Source organism: Erinaceus europaeus, chromosome 17 (assembly GCF_950295315.1).
Source record: "Erinaceus europaeus chromosome 17, mEriEur2.1, whole genome shotgun sequence".
Taxonomy (NCBI): domain Eukaryota; kingdom Metazoa; phylum Chordata; class Mammalia; order Eulipotyphla; family Erinaceidae; genus Erinaceus; species Erinaceus europaeus.
In genome coordinates this window covers 38,518,170-38,539,943 of record NC_080178.1, presented here as the reverse complement: position 1 = coordinate 38,539,943, position 21,774 = coordinate 38,518,170, and the positions used below count along the sequence as shown (strand labels likewise).

At 40.0% G+C, this 21,774-nt stretch overlaps 1 protein-coding gene across 2 annotated transcripts in view; it reads right to left on the bottom strand.

Moving 5' to 3' along the window:
• Nucleotides 1-21,774, bottom strand: part of GRM5 (glutamate metabotropic receptor 5) — a 654,830-nt gene that overhangs the window by 38,035 nt on the left and 595,021 nt on the right. For both annotated transcript variants that reach the window (XM_007534501.3, XM_060176672.1), the window contains exon 8: nucleotides 20,415-21,354. In XM_007534501.3, the coding sequence (XP_007534563.2) occupies nucleotides 20,415-21,354 (940 nt within the window). The remainder of the gene's footprint in view (nucleotides 1-20,414; nucleotides 21,355-21,774) is intronic.

Here is a 21,774-nt window from a genome sequence, read left to right as displayed (position 1 = left end):
TTTCTAATATACTGCTATATCCACTTGGATAGAATTATGTTCAATATTAGAAATATTGATCTGTAGTTTTCTTTTTTGGTTGTGTCCCTGTCTGCTTTTGGTAGCAGAGTGATGTTGGTTTCATAGAAGCTGGAAGGGAGTATTCCTGTGTCTTCAGTCTCCTGGAAGACTTTTAAAAGTAGAGGTATTAGTTCTTTTTTGAAGGTTTTGTAGACTTCATTTGTAAAACCATCTTTTCTTTTGTTTTGGGGAAGATTTTTGATAACTGTTTCAATTTCTCTGGCTGTGATGGTCCTGTTCATGTTATCTAGTTCCTCTTTATTTAGTTTTGGAAGTTTGTACATATCTAGGAAATCATCCATTTCTTCCAGGTTCACTAGCTTGTTGGCATATAGTTGTTCATAGAAACATCACATGATATGTTGAATTCTGTGGTGTCTGTTGTGATGTCTCCTCTTTCACTTACAATCTGATTTATTTGGGTCTTCTCCCTTTTTTGCTTTGTGAGTCTGGCTAAATATTTGTCAATTTTGTTCATTCTTTCGAAGAATGAACATTTACTTTCCTTGATCTTTTGTGTGGCTTATTTTCAATGTTATTGATTTCTGTTCTAACTTTAGTGATTTCTGTCCTTCTGATTGCTTTAGGGTTCCTTTGTTCTTTTTCTTCTAGGTCTTTAAGGTGTACAGTCAGTTGTTTATTTGTGCTTTTTCTTGTTTCCTAATGTGTGCTTGTATGGCTATGAATTTCCCTCTCAGTACTGCCTTATCAGTGTCCCAACTATTTTGATAGCATGTGTTTTCATTTTCATTGAATTCTAAACATTTTGATGTCTTCCTTTATTTCCTTTTTGACCCAGTTGTTGTTAAGTAGTGAACTGCTGAGCTTCCATATTTTGGGACTATTCCTAATCTTTTGTTGCTTGTTAAGTGTTAGTATAATTCCACTGTGGTCTGAGAAGATGCTTGGGATGATTTCAATGCTTTAGAATTTGCTGTTGCTGTGTTTGTGACCTAATATATGGTCTATCCTCTAGAAAGAATGTGTATTCTATCATCCTGGAATGAATGATTCTGAAAATGTCCCAAGAATTCTAGTTTATCTATCTCCTTATTTAGTGCCCACATTTCTTTATTGATGTTCTGCCTGGATGATCTGTCAAGTTGAGAGAGTGTGGTGTTGAAGTACCCTACTATGACTGTGTTGTTGTCAATATATTGCTGTAGCTCTTTCAGTAGATGTTTGATGTATTTGGATGGATTCTGATTGGGTGCATAGATGTTAATAATTGTTAAGTCCTCTTGGTTGACTGATTCAATGAGCATTAAGCAATGTCCATCCCTATCTTTTTAAATTTTATTTATTTTAAAGTATATCGTGTCAGATATGAGAACAGCTGTTTTTGCCCTTTTTTTGTGGGCCATTGGCTTATATGATAGTTTTCCATCCTTTTGCTTTAAGTCTGTGTTTGTCTTGTTGAGTTAGGTGAGTTTCCTGTAGACAGCATATTGTTGGGTTGTATTTTCTGATCCATCTTCCTACTCTGTGTCTTTTAATAGGTGAATTCAGGCAATTGACATTTATTGATATCAAAGATTGATGATATTTTAATGCCATTTCTGTAGATTTTTAGAGTATTCTGATATAGCCTACTTATGGTGGGCTGACTATTTTTAGGAGACTTTTAAGAACTTCATTCAGGGCAGGCTTGATTATAGTTGATTCTTTGAACTGCTGTTTGTCTGAGAAGGTTTTTAATGCCTCCATCTAGTATGAATGACAGTCTAGCAGGATAAAGTAGTCTTGGTTGAAAGCCTTTCTCATGGTGCACTCAATAGTTATCTTGTCATTCTCTTCTGGCCTGTAGTGTTTGTGTGGAGAAGTCTGCTGCTAATCTTATGGGTTTTCCTCTGTAGTTGACTCTGTTTTTCTCTTGCAGCCTTCAGGATCCTTTCTTTATCCTTATTCCTTCCCATTCTAAATATGATGTGTCTTGGTATCTTTAAGTCTGGCTTAGCTCTGTTTGGGACCCTCTGGGTTTCTTGAACCTTTATGTCTTTGATATTGTCTAGACTGGAGACATTTTAAGCTATAATGTCCTAAAGAATGCTTTCTTCCTCTCCCTCTCTTTCTTCCTCTGGTAAGCCAATAGTGTGTATATTATTTCTTTCTTTTTTATATATTATTTCTTTTGAAGTCATCCCATAGTTCTCTGTTGTTGTTTTCAGTATCTCTTAATCTCTTTTTGAGATCTCTCACTTCTTTCTTAGTTGTCTCTAATTCATCCTCGATCTTGCAAATTCTGTCTTTGGCCTCATTTATTCTATTCTCTCTCCACTCTACTGTTTTCTGGAGTTAATCTATTTTGTTACCCTGTTCTGATACTATTTTAGCTTGTTCAGCTAGTGTTCTTAGCTCAGCTTTCAGCTCTCTATTAACCTTGAGGTAATTAGTGTTTTCTTTCAGAATTTCACTTGTTGTTTCTATATTTTTTATGACAATTCTATCAAACTCTATACTCATTCCAGTGACTACTTCTTTAACAAGTGTTAGGATGTTGACCTCATTATTTTTTGCTTCAACCTTTGGGTGGCTCTTAGCTGAATTCTTGTCTTGGTTCATTTCTTCAATTTTTCTTATTGTTGGTTTAACATCTATATAGTATGTTATGAGTTCCCTCTCTCAGTACTTTTCATATTACTGATCACTCTTGCTTGGATTGACTTGTGTCTAAGTAAGATACTTAAAGTATCTTACAGTTGTGGAAATTAACAGTTGTTTCAATATTATTTCAATCCCTGAGCTGAAGCACAGTGGCGTAAAAGCCTTTTTTGTTCTTTTCTTTCCTGTAGGCTATGGGAACTTGAGGGCTTTTAAAGTATAAGTATGTTTCTTAGCTTATTCATTCAATCCTGATCAAGATATAAGGCAGGGTGGGGGAGAGATAGCACAGTGGTTATGCAAAGAGACTCTCACACCTCAAGGATCCCAAGCTCCAGGCTCAATTCAGATTCTTTGCCAAGCCAGGAAGCACTGCTGGGCCCTGTGAGTTTCTAAATAAATTCTGTTTATAGTCTATAGGTTCTGAGGCAATTATTCCCCATGTTCTACTCAGAAGAACAATGTGGAAAGGCTCCCACCATACAGCCCCACTGGCAGGCCTCCAAGATGTAGCTTTTCTCCTAATTTTCCTGGTCATTTAGTTCTCTTTTCCCGGATGTCAGCAAAGGGTCTTCCCCCTGCTGCTCCAGCCTCTGAGGGCAGTAGTAATGGAGACTCACAGTTGCATTTGATGAGTCTTAGGGGAGCCTTCTCCTCCCTTCAGCAGTCTTTTTGTTGGTTAAGCAGACTGGAGGTGGTGCCTCAAGTGATAAACTGCTGGACTATTACCAGCTGCTCAATCTCTCCTTAGGCTCCTCCCTGTCCACAAGCCACACATATTTGCACTCACCAATGGTTTGGTGGATTCTTGAAGTCATTCTAGTCCTGCCTTGTTGTGGCCCCAGGTAGTCTCCTTTGGTATTCCTAGTTGACCCACTCTTTCCTTTTCTTTTTTCTCTGTCTTTATTTGTTTCTTTATATTTTTATAAGACAGACATAAATTGAGAAGAAAAAAGGGAGATACAGAAGGAAAGAGACACATGCAGCACTGTATGACCACTTTTGAAGCTTCACTCCTGCAGGAGGGGACCAGGGACTTGAATCTGGGTCCTTGAGCATGGTAACATGGACACTATTTTAGCCACATCAACACCTACATCACACAGCCTCTGTCTACTCCTTTAAGTCTCTAGATCCCTTTTTGTATGGTACTTCCCTCCCTAGAGAGCTATAGATCAGCTGCTTGTACTGTGACCATGATTAAAGGGGCCCCTGAAAATGTCTACAATACATGAGCTGTCATGGGCTGTGACTAAGAGACATGGGATCTGAATGTGACTAGAGATGGGCAGGCATGGAAGTCTACACTTCTTGTCTAGCCAGTTAGCTTTCTGCTGATATATCTGCATTTGGCTCTATCTCTCTCTACTGCTGTCAGACCTTTAAGCTTCCTTGAATGTTTAGTCAACTCCCAGAGTTTGCATTCCATAATGAGTGAATGCTGAAAATCTATGTCTTCTTATAACTTCCTCAGACCACACATCTAGCAAGACTACATCCCTGAGGAAGCTATAAGAAGACATAGATTTTCAGTATCCACTCACGTAGATACATGAGTAGAGAGAGATATATAAGCTTGCTGGACACGTGGTCTAGAACACTGGTTCTGGCTTTCCATCTGATGGGCATGGTCTTTGTGCACAGATTAGAGATATTTGTTCCTTTTCCAGTCCCAGTAACCAGATAAGCCTGGTGGAGGCCTTCATAGAGGCAAATGAACCTCAGTTTCCTCTTGCTTCCCTTAGAAGTCCCTGCTTTCTTTCACTGGCCAAGTTTGTGTGTGCACCTCTGTACAAATAAACAGAGTGCCTGACTTCTGAAGAAGACCTTTAGTGTTTGTGGAGGAGGGGTACAAAATGAAATGGGTAGAACAGAGCTCATAGGATCGTTTAGAGGGATGGATGGTGTCACATAGCCTGTGCTTTTTAACTGTTCAGGAGTATAATTATGAGCTGGGGAGATAACACCATGATTATACAAATACTTTCATGCCTGAGTCTTTGAGGTCTCAAGTTCAGTCTCCAGCATCACTATAAGCCAATAAAGCCAGAGTTGAGTAGAGCTCTGGTAAGAAGAAAATAATAATAATATAGATAGATAGATATTTATATATTCTTGTGCATGATCTCCTTCCCTCCTTCCCTTCTCTTGTCCCTCTCTTTCTTCCTTCTGATAGAGACAGAGAAAGGCAGAGGAAGTGACCACAGCACTGAAGCTTCCTTCAATACTGTGAGAGATGGGCTTGAGCCTGGGTTGCCCATATAGCAAAGCAGCACTCTATCCAATGAGTTATTTCCCTGCCTTGCTTATGCCACACTATCAAGGCAGGAATTTACTGAACACCACTAAAAACAATTCTATAGATGAAAATAGAAGTATTCTTGTTTTCAGTGATCTCTAGAAACTTTCAAAAGAAAGAAAGATGAGAAAGGCAGAGAGGAAATGTGAGAGAGCGAGAGCTAGAGAGCATGCAGAAGGGACTTAGAGAGTACTATGTGGCCAGAAAAAAACTTGTAGAAATTTATGAAACCTTGTTGAAATTGTTGGTGCAAGATACCAAAAGAAATCAGCCTAAATTTTTCTTTTTTGGAAAGTCTTGTGGTTAGGATGGGGTCATTTATTTGAGTACCAGATGTTTACATCTGGTTTAATAGTGATTTTTGTTTGTTGCTTACACAACAAAAGCCTGCACACTAAGTAACATGAAGCCACTCAAATTTGTTGTCTCACAGTGATGGAGATGAGACCTCTGAAATGAATTTTCACTGGAGTAAAAGGAAAGTGTTAGGGGGTTGTTCTGCTTCCCACAAGTTTTAAGGAACAACAGACCACTTTGCTTTCTGTAGTTTTCAGAGATTGTATGTGGTTCTTGTCTTGTATTCAAGATGCTTCTGCCATATTCAGAGTCAACAGAGTATTATTTTCAGCCTCTCTGATTCTGATTCTCATGCCTTTCTTTTACAACCACCTCTGCATATACACATTGCCCCGTAAGGGAAGTGGGAAGTGAAAGAAAGCTGGGGTTCAGTTGCCTGTGAAGGCCTTTGCCAGAGCAAGCCTGGCCACTGGGACTGGAACAGGAACAGGTTTTTCTAGTCTCTGCAAAAAGACCATGCCCACTGGGGTTTTCTCTCAACATCCTAAGATATAGAACTGGAAAAATAGCTCACCTAGGTACTGTGTTACTGTCACGTATACAACCCAGGCTTGAGCATGGCCCCACACAACTTCAGAGGTACAAATGGTGCTGTCATCTCTTCCCCCCCTCCCTTTTTGCCTCTGTCTCCCTCTTTTACAAAGAACTTTGAGATAGAGCATCTACAAGTTTCTTTGGTGACATGCGGTAACAAATTCACTATTTCTGGAGACTGGGATATTGCCATGGTTCAGGAGATATTATTATGCCCAATTCAGAAGATGTCCTATCAACCTATCATGGGATGAAATCTGCCCCTCAGGATGTATCCAGCCCATTTCCTAGCCACTGCTCAACATAGTTCATGAGCTAAGCCCCAGATATCTTGTGTTGCTTCATATATCTGGAATATATGAAGCAACACAATAATATATATACTCCCAAGGTCACTTTGGTTTTTCAACTGACTTCATTAATTTTCTTTTGAGATTTCACCCTTCCAAGAAGTCTTCCTGGAGCTCCCAGAGTGGACAGATACCCTCAGCAGTGACCTGTGATGTCCCCTGAGCTTCTGTCCTCTCTGGCTTCCTATCTCACACAGAGGAGCTGCAGACATCCCAGTGGCCATGCCCACTGCTGTGTGAGCGTTAACTCTAGGTATAAGTGTCTCATTTACCTTTATACCTTTATACACTCTTAAATCTCAGAAGTACATTCATACCTGGTGATAAGCCTAGAAACACTGAGTGGACTGACCAATGAATGAAATGCTAAACACATTTAAAACAAACCCCAAAATAATAATTCTAAAATATGGTAATAAAAGTCCTAATTCCCACAGTTGAGATGTTATATAAAGAAGCATAGCAAACATTATAGAAGGTAAAATAAAATTGAGGGTGGGGATTGATAGAATGATGACTATGTAAAGAAACTCTCATGCCTGAGTCTCCAAAGTCCCAGATTCAATCCCCCACACTACCATAAGCCAAAATTGAGCAGTGCTCTGGTAAAATATAAACAAATAAATACATAAATAAAATAAAGTTGATTTCAATTTCAGAAACAAAAGTTCTGTAGTTTCTTGTAAACCACCAATAAATAAAAAACATGTAAAGAAAATAAAATAAGTATATAGCTTTCAGGGACTCCTCTTAGAGGAGAAACCCAAATTTTCTCTGCTCATGTTCCAGTAGATTACAAGAGCTGCAACGGGAAAACTTTTTAGTGGACTTTAGTGGACTTTGATAGACTTCTTCTAGTGCACTCTGAAGTCAGCCTCCACTTACTCTATTTTTTTAAATTATTTTATTGCTGTCACTGGCGCTCGTAATCAGCATAACTAATTCACTGATCCCAGTGACATGTCTCTCTCTCTCTCTCTTTTATAGAGACAAAGAGAAATTGAGAAGGAACGGGGAGATAGAGAGGGAGAGAAAGAGAGACACTTATAGACACTTGTTCAACTACTTGTGAACAGACCCCACCCCCCTTTGCAGGTCTTAAATTTAGGTCCTTGTGCATGACAAAATATGCACACTACTAGGTGCACAGCCACCCAACCCCCTCCAATTATCCTAATCTTGACTCACCTGTTCACTCTTTATATATGAGAAGAGACAAGTAAATCAGTGTCTGCTTGCCTCAGTCTTCTATAAAGTGAGGAATGTTTCAAACATTTCTTCCTCCCACCCAGTACTTCTTTAGTGTTCCTCCTTGTCCCCTTCTGGGTAGCCAACTCTGCTGAGATACACACAGTCCACTGAGAATTCACTCTGTACTTCCCTTGCTTCTTAGAGTCCATCTATGAGTGAGATTATCCAATATTTGTCATTCTCCCTATAGCTTATTTTGCCTGACATGACGAAAAGAGTTCACACATGCAAGGAGTTTAGTGCATACCTTGCTTATAACAAGTACTCAGAAATAGGCTTATTCATTATTGGTCACTTTTTTCTCCTTGAAAATGGAAATGAAACTCTAGAACTCTTGCTACAGATCAGAGCTTACAACCCCTCCTATGTTTTAGCAAACCATCTTTATTGCCTGCTCAGATTATCTCAGACAGAAATGAGATCACACTCACAGCTATGGAGGAGGAAAGGAGCGGATTGCAAGTCCCAGGAGCTTCTGATCCCAGGATACCATCTTAAGAAAGATGGTGAGCATCAGAAGAAGAATTTACAGTTTACTCTCCTAGAAGTTGAAAAATGGGCCCTACACCCTATCTTTTAAAAGCTGAGTTTGGGAGGCCAGAGGATTGAACAGCTGCTCTCTGGATACTTTCCTGCTATTCTCTGTCTAGACCTCTTTCCTGTGAAAAAAACAAAGTTGCATATTAAAATAACATCTTGAGGACTTCCATAAGTGTGGATATAGAGTAAAATGTCATCTTTGTTAAATTCCTTTACCAAGATAAAACACATTTCTTGCAGTCACTCCAGGAGGCTACTGTGTTCACTAACATTATTACTAGTGCGGGTTACATTGGATTGACCTTCTCGTGGTGCATCCCGTGAGTACCCATTCATTGGGGAAACTGACGATCCTTCCTAGCCGACTGAATCCACATGGATCCCAGTCACTTTCAAAGCCAGCAACAAGCAGCTCCTGATAGCTTTGCTGTTGACTGGCTATGGAAGAAGGGCAAATGCAAGAAGAAGAATTATTAGTGCATTCATTAGTGCATCCATCATTAGTCAATCCATTCATCCACCCACTCACCCATCTACCCATCTAATTCAACCATTTCATCCACCTAACCATCCATCCACTCATCCACCCATCTCATATACTCATTCATCTATCCATCCCACCTACCAGTCTCATCAAATCATCTGTCCATCCACTCATGCATCCACCCTTTTAACAAACATTTGTGAGTGCTGATTATGTCACTGGCACTGTGCTAGGTGCCAAAAGCATAGAGAATGAATAAGACACAGTCTTTAAGTCTTGAGCTCAATGAGTTTCTCCATCTCTCTCTCTCTCTCCCCTCTTCTCTCTCTCTGTCTCTCTCTCTCTCTCTTTCTCCCTCTCTCATGTGTAAAGCACATGGGCATTTGTAAAGCAGTTTAAATGGGTAACTGTAACACAGGGAGATAAACACTCTAATGAGGAATGCATATTATTATGATGCATGGAAAGTGGACCATCCAGAAATGATTTTAAAGATGAGAGAGTTGAGGGCAGGTGAGACAGCTCACTCAGATAGTATGCTTCCTTTATCATGGGCAGGACCCAGGTTTAAGCTTGGGACCTGCTGAACTAAGGAATGCTCCCATGATAATGGTATTTTTCTCCCTGTCTCTCTTTAGCTTTGTCTCTGTCTTTCCAGCTGAAAAAGTTGATCTGAAGCAGTGAAGCCCCAGCAATGAGAAATAAATAAATATTAACAGAATAAATTACCAAGTAAACACTGATCTAGGTGCTTCAGTTAAAATCTGAAAGAAATAAGTGGGTCAGTGTCAAACATCAGAGAAGGGACAAGATGTGAGATGGCTGGCTGGAGAAGGGTTGGAAATATCTGGAACACCTTCCTCCAGGCAGAGTGTGGCTCTGTTTACTCCAAGTCAGTGGAGAAACTCTGAGGACTTCTGAGCAGGAATGAAAGACTTCAATAGTTTCTCTGATTTGAACTGGCTCCTTTGGATGATCTACTTTCTCAATATGTGGCATGTTTTCCTTCTACAAAGAAGTTTTCTGTTTCCTCAGAAACTCCGACTAGGCATCTCATCGTTTTATTTGCTCTCAATTCCACCTCAGGAGGCTGAGAGCTCCTCCAAAGGTTGATTTTCATTTACCTCTGAATTCCCTGGATTGCAGCAGTGCTTGTGACAGAGCAGGCATTCAAGGGAAGTATGACTTTCAACTTTTGTTTTCTGAAGCCTACATAATGTTTTAGAGCCATGTTACTTAGTTTTAAAATGGCACATTTTGTAAAGTCTGGCTTTAGAAAAAGTAGTTTATTTCCTTATACTTTTAAAACAAAGTATCATAAAATCCTGTAATTAAAAAAATATGTGATTGTGTTGAGATATAATGCATAGAATTGAAAGTAATTACATTAAGTGAAGTAAGTAAAGATGTGACAGATAGCTACCAGAGGGTTTTGCTCATATTTGAAATACAAATGTATAAAGGAAATGAGCTTGCACAAAGAAAAGTAACTAAACTATCTCTCAGATTTCATGAGAACTATGTGGTTTTGGGGGCAAGGGAATAGAAATTGAGTGGAGGGTTTGGTGATTTATACATACTGTGTGTGCCTGTGAAATTATCCACTGGAATGATATAATTTTGTAAAATTGCTAAATCATTAGTTAAAAAATGAAAAATATATTTGGATGGAGGTGCATCTTTTAGAGTGCACACATGCACAAAGTATTTGAAGGAGTATATAGCCTATATAATAGTCATCAAATTATGTTGTTTAAAGAGGCTCATCTTGCTTTATGTGTAATTTATTACCATTCACAGTAACCTGGGTTCAAATCTTCAGTCCCCACTAGCAGCAGGGAAAATTCATGCATGGTGAAACAGTGTTTTTGACATTTCCCCTCTTCTTTTTCTACTTATCTCTGTTTCTATCTAAGAAAGAAGAAAAAAATAAAAATTGCCACCAAGAACAAGAGATTCATCCTACAGGCACTGAAGCACATCAATAACACTGATGAAAATAGAGAAAGCAAGAAACAAAGAAAGAGAGAGAATGGGGGAGTAGGGCTGTAGCGCAGTGGGTTAAGCACATGTGGCACAAAGCGCAAGGACTAGCGTAAGGATCCCTGTTCGAGCCCCTGGCTCCCCACCTGCAGGGGATTTGCTTCACAGGTGGTGAAACAGGTCTGCAGATGTCTATCTTTCTCTACCCCTTTATGTCTTTCCTTCATCTTTCCATTTCTCTCTGTCCTATCCAACAACCACGACATCAACAATAATATTAACCACAACAACAATAAAAAGAACAAGGGCAACAAAAGGGGAAAAATAAATAAATATTTTAAAAAAGAGAATGAAAAATAGGTAACAAAGGTACAACATGAGGCAGAAAAATGAAAAACAATATTGTCAGATAAAATCTGGAAACCCTAGTCAACAGAGAGACTCATCTTGCTCACTGTGACAGCCTTGTGACCCTAAGCACTCTCCCCCAACATTCACAGTCCACTGCACTGTGCTGGGCACTGCTGGAAACACCAGCACATTGAAAGAAGGCTCAGACAGCCATGACAATATTGAGTCTAGACACAGCATAGCCACCATGTCCCCAGGGTTGCCACAATGCTGACAAGGCTTAGATATCAGTAAATGTGTGATAAACCAATGATAAACCAAGGTGTGAAGAAGGAAGGGATGCAAAATGCATGATAAGTATAATGAGACATTCTTAATGACCAGATAAGAAGAAAAATTTGGAAGTGGTTTCATCAGTAGGTGTCATAGAGGGATCTTGGACAATCAATAAGCTCTGAAGCAATAGAAAGAAGAGATATTGGACTGGCTCAGGAGAGGGAGCCACAACACAAACCTCGGAGACTGATGCTCCCAGTTGGCACCTAAGCATGTGGAAGTCACCAAAACTCTATAAATAGTTAGGTAGGGTGTGGTGGCACACCCAGCTAAGAGCACACAGTACTAAATACAAGGACCTATGCAAGAATCAGAGTATGAATCCCAGCTCCCACTTACATGGGGGACACTTCACAGCAACAAAGCAGGTATGCAGGTGTCAATATTTCTTTCTCCCTCTCTATCTATCCCCCTCAATTTTTCTCTGTCTTATCCAATAAATGTGGAAAATGGCTGGTAGGAGCAGTGGTTTTGTATTGCTAGCACAGAGCCCCAGAGATAACGGTAGAGGAAGAAAAAAACAATGGAAGGAAGAAAGGAAGAAAGGAAGGAAAGGAAGGGAAGGAAGGAAGGGAGGGAGGAAGGAAATTGTTGGGGAGGGTTGGAATGTGCATAGGAGAACCCATCTTTGGGCTATTTGTAATCTGGATAGTGACATGAAAGTGTTAAAACTTGCCTTACCAGACAGTCTCAGCAGATGTTTCTCAGTCTCTAACTCCTTATCTCGTTCTGGCTCTCATCTTGTTGATGGAAAATAAGGCCAAAACAAAATAGTGAATAGCTGACCAAGCTGGGGTCTTTTATAGAATTCCTAATGCCCTCACCTTCTCTTCGTTTCTAAGTCACACCTACCTCAATTACTACTCCCTTTGGTATTTTCCCTTTTTCTTCCCTCTAAGTAAGGGAAAAGGTCCAACTTCCTCCTCAGGTGTATCCTCAAATTCTCTCTTTATTATTTTTTATTTATTATTTTAATTTTATAGTACAGAGAAAAATTGAGGAGGGAGAGGAGACAAAAAGGGAGAAAGAACACAACTGGCAGTACTGATTCACTACACATGAAGCTTCCTTCCTGCAAGTGGGAACTGTGGACTAGAACCTAGATATTTGTGCATGGTGATGTAGGCATTCAGCCACGTGTGTCAACATCCAGTGGCTCAGAAATTATCTTCCCTTTCAGTGACAGAGTGAAAAACAAAAAGTCCTGGTAATTGGAATTCAAGGATCTCTGGCTCTAATTTTTCCCAAACAATCCAGTAGAGAAAGAAAAAGAGAGAAATAGAATGAGAAAGAGAGAGAGAGAGAGAGAGAGAGAGAGAAGAGCTGCTGGGAATGGTGGAGTTATGCAGTTACCAAGCTTGCATAACTGGTAGTATAAAATGAGTAAGTAATAGAAAAATAAACATCTCAGAATTTTATTATTTATTTATTTATTTATTATTGTTGTTGTAGTTATTATTGTTGTTGTTATTGATGTCATTGTTGTTAGATAGGACAGAGAGAAATGGAGAGAGGAGGGGAATACATAAAGGGGGAGAGAAAGGTAGATACCTGCAGACATGCTTCACCGCCTGTGAAGCGACCCCTCCTGCTGGTGGGGAGCCGGGGGCTCCAACTGGTATCCTTAAGATGCTCCTTGTGCTTCGCACCACGTGTGTTTAACCCGCTATGCTACCACTTGACCCCCTATTTATTTTTCATTGGAGCATTGCTCATCTTTGGCTTATGGTACTGTCAGGGATTGAATCTGAGACATCAGAGTCTCAAGCATGATGTTCTTTTGTATAACCCCTACTAAGCTATCCCCCAGTCTATTGGAAATTCTAAATCTTATAGAGTCAAAACTCTAGACTCATCAGTTCCACAGCTTTATTTGAGACAGAACTGTTTTTTTTGTCCATTTGCAACTGAAGTGGTGGTTGTAAACATGAGTATTATATTATCTGCTAGACAAGTATCCACTGTTGTACCACCTCGAGTAAGGAATTAAAAAAAAAAAAACTGTCTGGAATCAGAATGCTCATCACAAGGGCTTCCATACATGGATGTTGTAAATAGTATGTGTTCATATAAATCCTGTTATATAAAACTCAGTCCCTTTTAAAATAAAAATCTCCATTAGCTATTTCAGTGAATTGAGTGTCTGACCCTGGGGTACTTTTTTTTTTTCTGTGCTTTTGGGTGAGCCTATTTAATTTCCCAGAAAACACATAGATCTGTTAGAATTAGCACTATTCTTCCCTTAAGTGCTCTGAGAACAAAAGTGAAGACTACTTCTCCAGTATCAGAAGAGGAATTTAGGTCTCTCTGACCTCTTATGCAGATAGAAGCCATTCTTCAGGTTCCCTAAACGTGCCTTCTTGGCTCTGCTAAGCTTCCAGATCTAGTGTCCTTTGAAGAATGTTAAGAGATATATTTGAAAAACAGATCTGTGATCAGTCAGCTTTTGAAAACAAAGGAGCAAATTACCTGATGAAGAACTGTACTCTAAACTCTTTAAACTGCAAGATTCCCTGTTTATCTCCAACACAGTAAAATGGTTTACAAGGTTTTCTTCTTTTTAAAAAATATGATTGAAAAGTAACTTTTATAGTGGCCTGGTAGCTGACCATTTTGTAGACCATGTGTGAGGACCTGGGTTCATGCTTCCTTCATGCAGGAGTGGTGTCTAGGTACTCTAGGTGTCTCTCCTTCTCTTGCCTCTCCATTTCTATTTCTGTTTGTCCCAATCAAAATAGAAAGTAAAAAGAAATAAGTTGATCACCAATAACAGTAAAGTCATCTTGTAGACACAGAGTCCCAGTGACAGTGTTGGTGGCAGATAAATAAAGATTTTTTTTTCATTTTAAAAGAGTAACTTGTGAGATTAGCTTCTCCCAATACACATTATACAAGACAACTCAGCTGAAAAGTGGTAAGACTTGAGTGAAAAACTGCTCTTTAACTTACAAGGCATGAGATGAAAGGACAAATCTTCCAGTGACATTGGACCTCAAATTTCTCATCTGAAAAGTGAGAATGACTATGTTAAGGGCAAACCCAAGGCAATATATGTATGTTACAGAATTACCTAACACTAGGAGTTTTTTTCCCCCACTAGAACCATTTGTTTTTGTTCTTGTCACTGAGAGAGAATGGAAGGAAGCCAGTGGAAGCTGTAATTGAATTAGTAAGAAAGCAGGGCTTTAGAAAGCTTTCCTGGAAGACAGGGTCAGTAGAAAACCCAAGTCATTTAAACAGATCAGTAAGTTAATTCTAGGTAGACACATCAGGATAAAAGAGCCCAGCTTTATCAACAAATGGCCTTTTTGTACAAATAATTCATATGTGTCTGTAATAATTCATATGTGTATTTATTTTCTTAAATAAAATATGTGATGCCTGATCATACTTAACCCCATACTTTGTGAAGCAAAACCATGATGAACCCCCTGCAACAACTACTGCTTCTGATTTTAATGTATTCTACCTATTGGACAAGCCTAGTTCCACTCCCAAGGCTACTAGTTACTACCATCTTACATGGTAGAAAATACTCATGGTAGACATATAATAGACAGTTATTCACTGACAGCCAATAAGTACTTGCCATCCCTTCTTCCCAGTAGCTCCCACTATGGAAGATGTAAAGCTCCATGTGCACTGCATATAAACTCCTACTGTTAGAAGGTAGTTATTAGAAGTTAGGTTTGGTCAATGAGATGTAGAAGAATTCTTATGAGAGACTGAGAAGAGTGTTTTTTTTTTCTCCCAGTAGAAGAATGCATATTTTGCTGTCATGACAACTGCTGTATACCCATTAGCAGAAGACTTAGAGAAAATAGAGACACTGATTCTGGTATCATCAAGATATGGGGAAATACCAGGATAGGAGGTATGCACCTGCATGCTTGCTGTGCCATAAGGAAAATGGAACACAAATAAGTCATCTAAGATTCTGAAGGTCAAGCAATGTCTTTTTTGTAGCTGTACACTTTCTTAAAAGGCCTGCCATTGAAAAGATAGTGATGCTTGGTATACAAGAGTTGGCAAAGGAAAGATTTTAACATTGTGTGTTTTCATTTTTTAATTTATTATCTTTATTTATTTATTGGATAAAGATAGCCAGAGGGGGAGATAGAGACAGAGAGACACCTGCAGCACTGCTTCACCTTTTTCAAAGCTTTCCCCTTGCAGGTGGGGATTGGAGGCTTGAACCCAGATGTTTGTACACTGTAACATGTGCTCTCAACAAGGTGTGTTACTACACAGCCACACGTGGTATGTTTTCTATGTGTTGATGGAAAGTATTGAATTCATCATTCCATTGACTGCTGGCACTTACATGGAGTGGCTCCAACCAGGGGGTAAGCCTCCGACCCTCCCTCACCAGTTCTAGGGACTGCGTGATTCAGAAAGGAGGCATCGGGGAATATTCTGGTACGAACATTTATTTATTTGGAGATGGGTACAGGTTTACATAGTTAAATAAAGAACATTTTTCACATATGTCAGAGATTACAGGTTTCTTAAAGGTCAGCTTGCCCCTATGGTAGGGGGCTGGTATGACAAGAATTGATGAGATACATAAAGGTCAAAACTATTAGTCTGCATGATGTAGGCAAGTTAATTATTCAAAGGCATTTGAGAGAAGCATAGGGGTTAAACCTATGCTTTAAACTATGCAGTAAGGTGAGGTAGAGAATAATAAAAACTAAACTTGATGTAAATCACAGATATCAAAGGGCACAAGGAAATAGAATTTAGGGATTTTCACTGCCTGGTGTTTGGAGGTGTATGATAGAGTGTGTTCTCCTTTATGATCAAAAGGTGAAGTGGATGTGTGAACTTTGAGTGAACCCCAAAGCAGGCAACCATTTGGCCTGCTGCTAGCAGGGGAAACTAAGTGTGAGAGGCTTGTAGGCTTTCTGTGAGCTTGAGAGACTAACAAGAAGAAGCTGAGTCTGGGAGACTTTTCCCTTTTGACTCATGTCTAGAAGGAGAGAGGCTAACAAGTTGGATATCTTTCAAGACCTCCATCCAAGCATCCAAGGATGGGAGAGCTCCCCTAAGCTCTACCAAGATTTCACATAGTCCCACAATTGATATTCACAGAAAGGTTTTTTGTTTGTTTGTTTGTTTGTTTTTTACAATCAAGGGAAACAGAATAAGGTTTTGTCCATGCAGGCACAGTTAGATTTAAATCCAGGTGTGGCTTTAACTCCAGAGCTATAATGTCATAAGCTCTATTTGCTTTTGTGGTCTCCGTACACTGCTTTAAGTATGTACACACATCTTGGAAAATCAACCGCTAGATCTTTGGGATATACTAGTACACTTTCCACTTGAATGATCTCATTTAAAGTCTTCTTTTCAGTGGGGAGAGTCCTTGATATCTGCCATACTTGTGAAGGGGTGTGCAAACTGGTCAGAACCAGAAACAGACTGGAAGTTAGTCACCTACTTCTCTAAACCCAGATCAAAGAGGGGAGAGCTAAGTGGTCTCAGGAGAGCAGTTATCTCCTCTCAGAGGTTTACAGCCAGAGATTTAGGTTACCTCTTTAAGGCCACCATAGGTCCCCAAAGATGGGCTTGCTGGCATACTAAGGAACTCAAGCCTGGGAAGCATGACTAATGGAAGTAATTTAGAATGAAATGTGAACAAATTAGAAGCACTCAAGTCAACTCATTTCCCATTATTTCAGCCTGAGGATGACAGGCAATGTGACACAGACCACTTCTTTCTAAAACTATAAGCTAAAAGAGAATAATTAATGCATGGCCAATCCTGTTCTATAGAGAGATATTTTATTAATGTTCTGAGCATCTTGATTTTGATTCAGAGAGAAGAAATACTTAGTTGGAGACTTAAGGGTAAGCTGAAGACGATAGGAATATTTTTTAGCTTGATTTAATTTATTTCCTAGAATAACAAGAGGAAGCAGAGGCAAGAATATGAAAACTTTCTTTGACTTTTCATTTTACTCCTTGTTTATTATAGTTCTAGACTGAACATTTGACTTATGCCAGAAAGAAGACTCTGTATGATCAGACTATCTCTCCAAAATTCACAAAAATCAGCATTTGACAAGACCATATAAAAAAATTCTAAGTCAAAGATTCCTCTCTGATATTCTAATACCCCAGTGTACTGACTTTACATCCAGTCATCAAGAACTATACTGCAAAGCCCTTGAGGAAATACAAGGTAAAACATTGCAGGTGATTTATGCAGTGTGTGTATGTGTGTGTGTGGGGGGGGTACTTAGGACGTTGGAGCCACAGATTTAAGAGTCTCTTTGTATCACCATTTTGTTATCTCCCCTGCTCAATTTATTTGTTTATGTTGCCCTTTTGGTTATTAAAGTAGACATGACATGGCTAAAGACAGAAATCTCTATCCCTAGAGGAATGAGAGGACTATAACAAAGCATGGTGTCTGTGAATAGGAATAATGACTGCTGAAGAGAAAATGAAGACCACAAGCATGAAGAGGTTATGGTACTGAAATCATTGTAGGTATAGGAGTAGAACCACTAGGAGGCAGTACTACTCACATTTAAAAACAAGTGAAAGATGTCAAACACATTACGTGCTTCCTAAATTTATCCATCACCAGACACATCAGTGACTACTGAAAGTCTTCCTCATGCCAACACTTTTCTTTTTACTTCCAAGCACTAGAAACACTTACTTGAAGAAAAAGCACACAAGGTCTCAACTCCCAAGGAACTCACCTGCAAAGGGTGTGCTTCATAGCCTGATGAGGTAGGCAATGTAAATAAAGATGATATCCTGAATATCCGTGTTGTGAAACCAACATGTTTGTAGACATATACCTCATATATTCATGATACTTTTTGTGACTAAGACCATCCTAAGTGCCTGACAAAGACAATTGCAGATGTAGAAGAAGACTGATGATTATTAACTTAGTTCATAATAACAGTAAACACCTAAGAAGTATATACCCTAAGTCATTCACTTTGTGTGTATCTAGAATAATATACTCTGTGTGGATTATGCATCTAGGTGTCTATTTATCAGAGGAACAAATCAAGGCTTTGAGAGTAGAAGTAACTTCCATGAAGTTACAAATCTGGTAAGGGATTCTGCCAGTCTTCATTGGTGCTATTGTCCATATATGTACACTGCGACATTTAGTGAAGAGCATACTGGAAGGGACTCTAATCCACAAACATCTACTTTAATTAGACACTAGAGAAGGTCTAAGCTATTGCATGTCTGGCCTTTATATATTTCTTTTTCTTGTTAATACCTTATGATGTGGGTGATATTTTTTATTTTATCTTATTATGCTTTTTTTTTATCAGAGCACCATACAACTCTGGCTTGTGATGGTTCAGAAAAATTAACATAGAGACTTGGAGCCTCAGGCATGAAAGTTCTCTGCATAATAGCCACTATGCTATCTCCCTAGCCCTTTATGATGTGATGGTTTTCAATTGGGTGATGACAAACTGAGGCTTAGAGAGGAGAAGTGGCAGTACCAATGTGAAAATTCAGGAGGACATGACTTCCAAAGAGGTGTCCTTCACCATGACTCAAAGACATGTCCTTCTCAGAGGTCTTGCCTACTAGGGTCCTGGGATTCTTAGGCAAACCATTGATTCTGCATCTCCAACAACCAGCTTGCTTATCTACCAGGATGTCCTGAAAGATTATATCTGTGAATAAAATTTTTGAAAAAGTATAAATATGTCAGAGAAAATGAAAGAATAATCTTACAGATGCCTCTGGCCAAGGATATTTTAGAGTAGTGCAAGGAAGGCAGATGGAAAGTTGTCAGCTGGCTTGAGCTATAGAAGCCTGCTGTGTATAGAGCTTACCATGGTCAAATTTTACTGAAAAGGGAGAGGGAAAAGTCACTTTCTGGAGGTTTACAATTTTGTAGAATGCCTTGTACAATGTACATGAAAAAGTGAAGAGACAGGCACAAATGGGAAAGGAATGGAAAGAGAGGCACAAAGACAGTCAGTAATGCAAATGAATTAAGTCACACTGATAATGTCTAGGTCTTTTGCAAGTCTTTTTCAGTCCTTACCAGACACAGTCTTTACTGTCATTAATATTTGTTCTCTGGGGTCTTAAGATTGAGAGAGAAGTAGGACTTTCCAAGCTAAATCAAAATGATTTGATTTCAAGGTGAAATATTGGTATAATAAGATAATTGTTTATGTGTTATTATTTAGATTGAAAGATGTTTGGCCTCCATTTATTTATCTATATTTTCAGAAAATTGCCAAGCATTTGTGGACCAGCAGAGCTGATTATGAAACTTACCCCTGTGACATAACCTTAAAGGCACCCTAATTGTACTGACCATATGCATTCTTTTCAGTAACTCAGAATTTGCTACCAGGTCACTAATGGGATGACTTCACTGCCTTGAAGTGCTTTATGATTATTTATCATGGGAGAAGCAGTGAATTGTTATTGACTGTAGTCTTCAGATTCTGTCTGTGGAAGCTAACAATAATCACCTGTGACACTGAATTTGAGGAATAGGTTAGGACTTGGGGCAACAAAGAAGGTGGGAAGATAGTTGGTTGTTGAGGGTAACAAGCAAAGTCACTTGGTTGCTTTGACCATTTCAGCTACTTAAACATTCCACAGAATCCAACTTGCTTATTGGGAATTGAAACATGAATACTACATTTGCAGTGTTCTTTTTGGGATGAGGTATCAAGGGCTCTTCTGAGCTTGGAAAGGTACTCTCAGAACAGGTATGGTCAGATGTATAAGGACTTTGGTAGTCTGCTGTCAGCATCCTTCACTCAGCAATAACAGCATAAGCTCTAGTCTCTCAGTGAGCTAGAACCTAAGTCCTTGTCTTGGCTCTGCCTACTCAAGATTAGTTGCCTTTGTTGTGTCTTAGTGATCCAGTGTGCTCTTATAGCTTTCTGGGTTACTTTTCCTTTTGACTTTGACTCTATGATTTATATAGTTCACCTTAATATCCATGTTCATTGCCTTGTCCTAACTCATAGAACCCACAGCCCCCACAAAAACCTGTCAATGAGAATGTACCAGAGCACTTTCCTAGTGACCTGGCCTCCACAGCTCATGCACCCAGGAGTTTCCAACAAAGGCCAGGAAGCAAGTTCCACAGGGTTATTGGTCCAAGAATTTCCCACACAAAAGGCCAGGAAGCAAGTGCCACAAGCTTACTGACCCAAGAGTTTCCCACAAAAGGACCAGGAAGCAAGTGTCATGGTATCCCCCTAGGGGCCAGGACACAGAAGCACCCCCACCTTTTAGCATTTACCTGAGGGTTTCACCAGAGGAGCCCCTGCGCTTCCACAAATTGACCAGGCTGCTAGAGCGGCTGGCTGCGGACGAGGACTTGCCGTCACCCACATGCATGCGTACCACAGTAGATGTGGTGAAGGCGCTGCGTACATTCCTCTCAGGCTTGGCCAGGATGATGTACACCTTGGGCACGAACATACAGCCCAGTGCCACTGTGGCACTCAGGCTGACAGAGAAACACATGGTGATAATTTTGTAGTTGCTGCCAAAGTAGATGGGCACAAAGGCCAGCCATATGATGCAGGTGGTATACATGGTGAAGGCAATGTACTTGGCCTCATTGAAGTTGGCTGGGACGTTCCTGGTCTTGAATGCATAGAAGGTACAGCTGAGAATTAGCAGCCCATTGTATCCAAGGGGAGTGACCACCCCTAGGTTGGTGGTGTTGCAGATCAGATAGACCTCACGAATACTCGGGTAGTCATGCATGATGTCTGGGGGCTCCATGACGAAGAGTGCCACAATGATGCCCAACTGGATGCAGATGAGGAGAAAGGCTATGACCAGCTGGGCACAGGCACTCATGAAGCGGGGCTTTTTGGTACAGATCTTCTTCTTGCTGCCGGCCAGGATCCTGGCAATGCGGTTGGTCTTGGTCACCAAGGCTGAGTAGCTCATGGCGGGGGAAAGACCAATGCCAATTCTCTGAAGATAGCAGTAGATCTGCTGGGGTTTGGCGATGAGACAGAAGGTGCACAGGTAGCCCAGGCAGATGCCTGCCAGGATGATGTAACAGAGCTCCCTGCTGGAGGATTTGACCACTGGAGTGTCTCGATACACAATGAAGACCACAGTGACGAACAAGGTGGCCAGAAGGCCTAGGCAGGCAAACACCACTGCAGCAATGGGCTCTGGGTCCCCCCAGCGCAGGTACTGCACTGGGATCAAATCACAGCCTACAGACACACAAAGAGAAGGAAGGAGAAAGTATTTACCTGGGTCCCTTTTACCTAAGTCACAAGGCGATGCCCACCCATTTATTCTGTTTCCAATCTGCAGTTCTGAGTCCAGGATTCTATACTACTCGCACCTCAAACTATACATCCACACAGCAGACTCCTTCACATTAGCATTCAGTCACTGTTATAAGAGATGTCTCAGGTTCTGAAACCAGAATGAAGGGCAAATACTCTTCTGAGAGCTTTCCCAGAACAGTTCACAGTAGCCATTTAGGCTTTGTGAGAATAAAGAACCTATCTTCATAGTAACCTCAAATTAAGGGGTTAGTTTGGGCTGAGTTTGGGGACTCAGTAGAATTGGCAAAGAATGGTAAGTGTGAAGAAGGAGCTGGAAATGGTGGAGACTGGGGTGGGGGG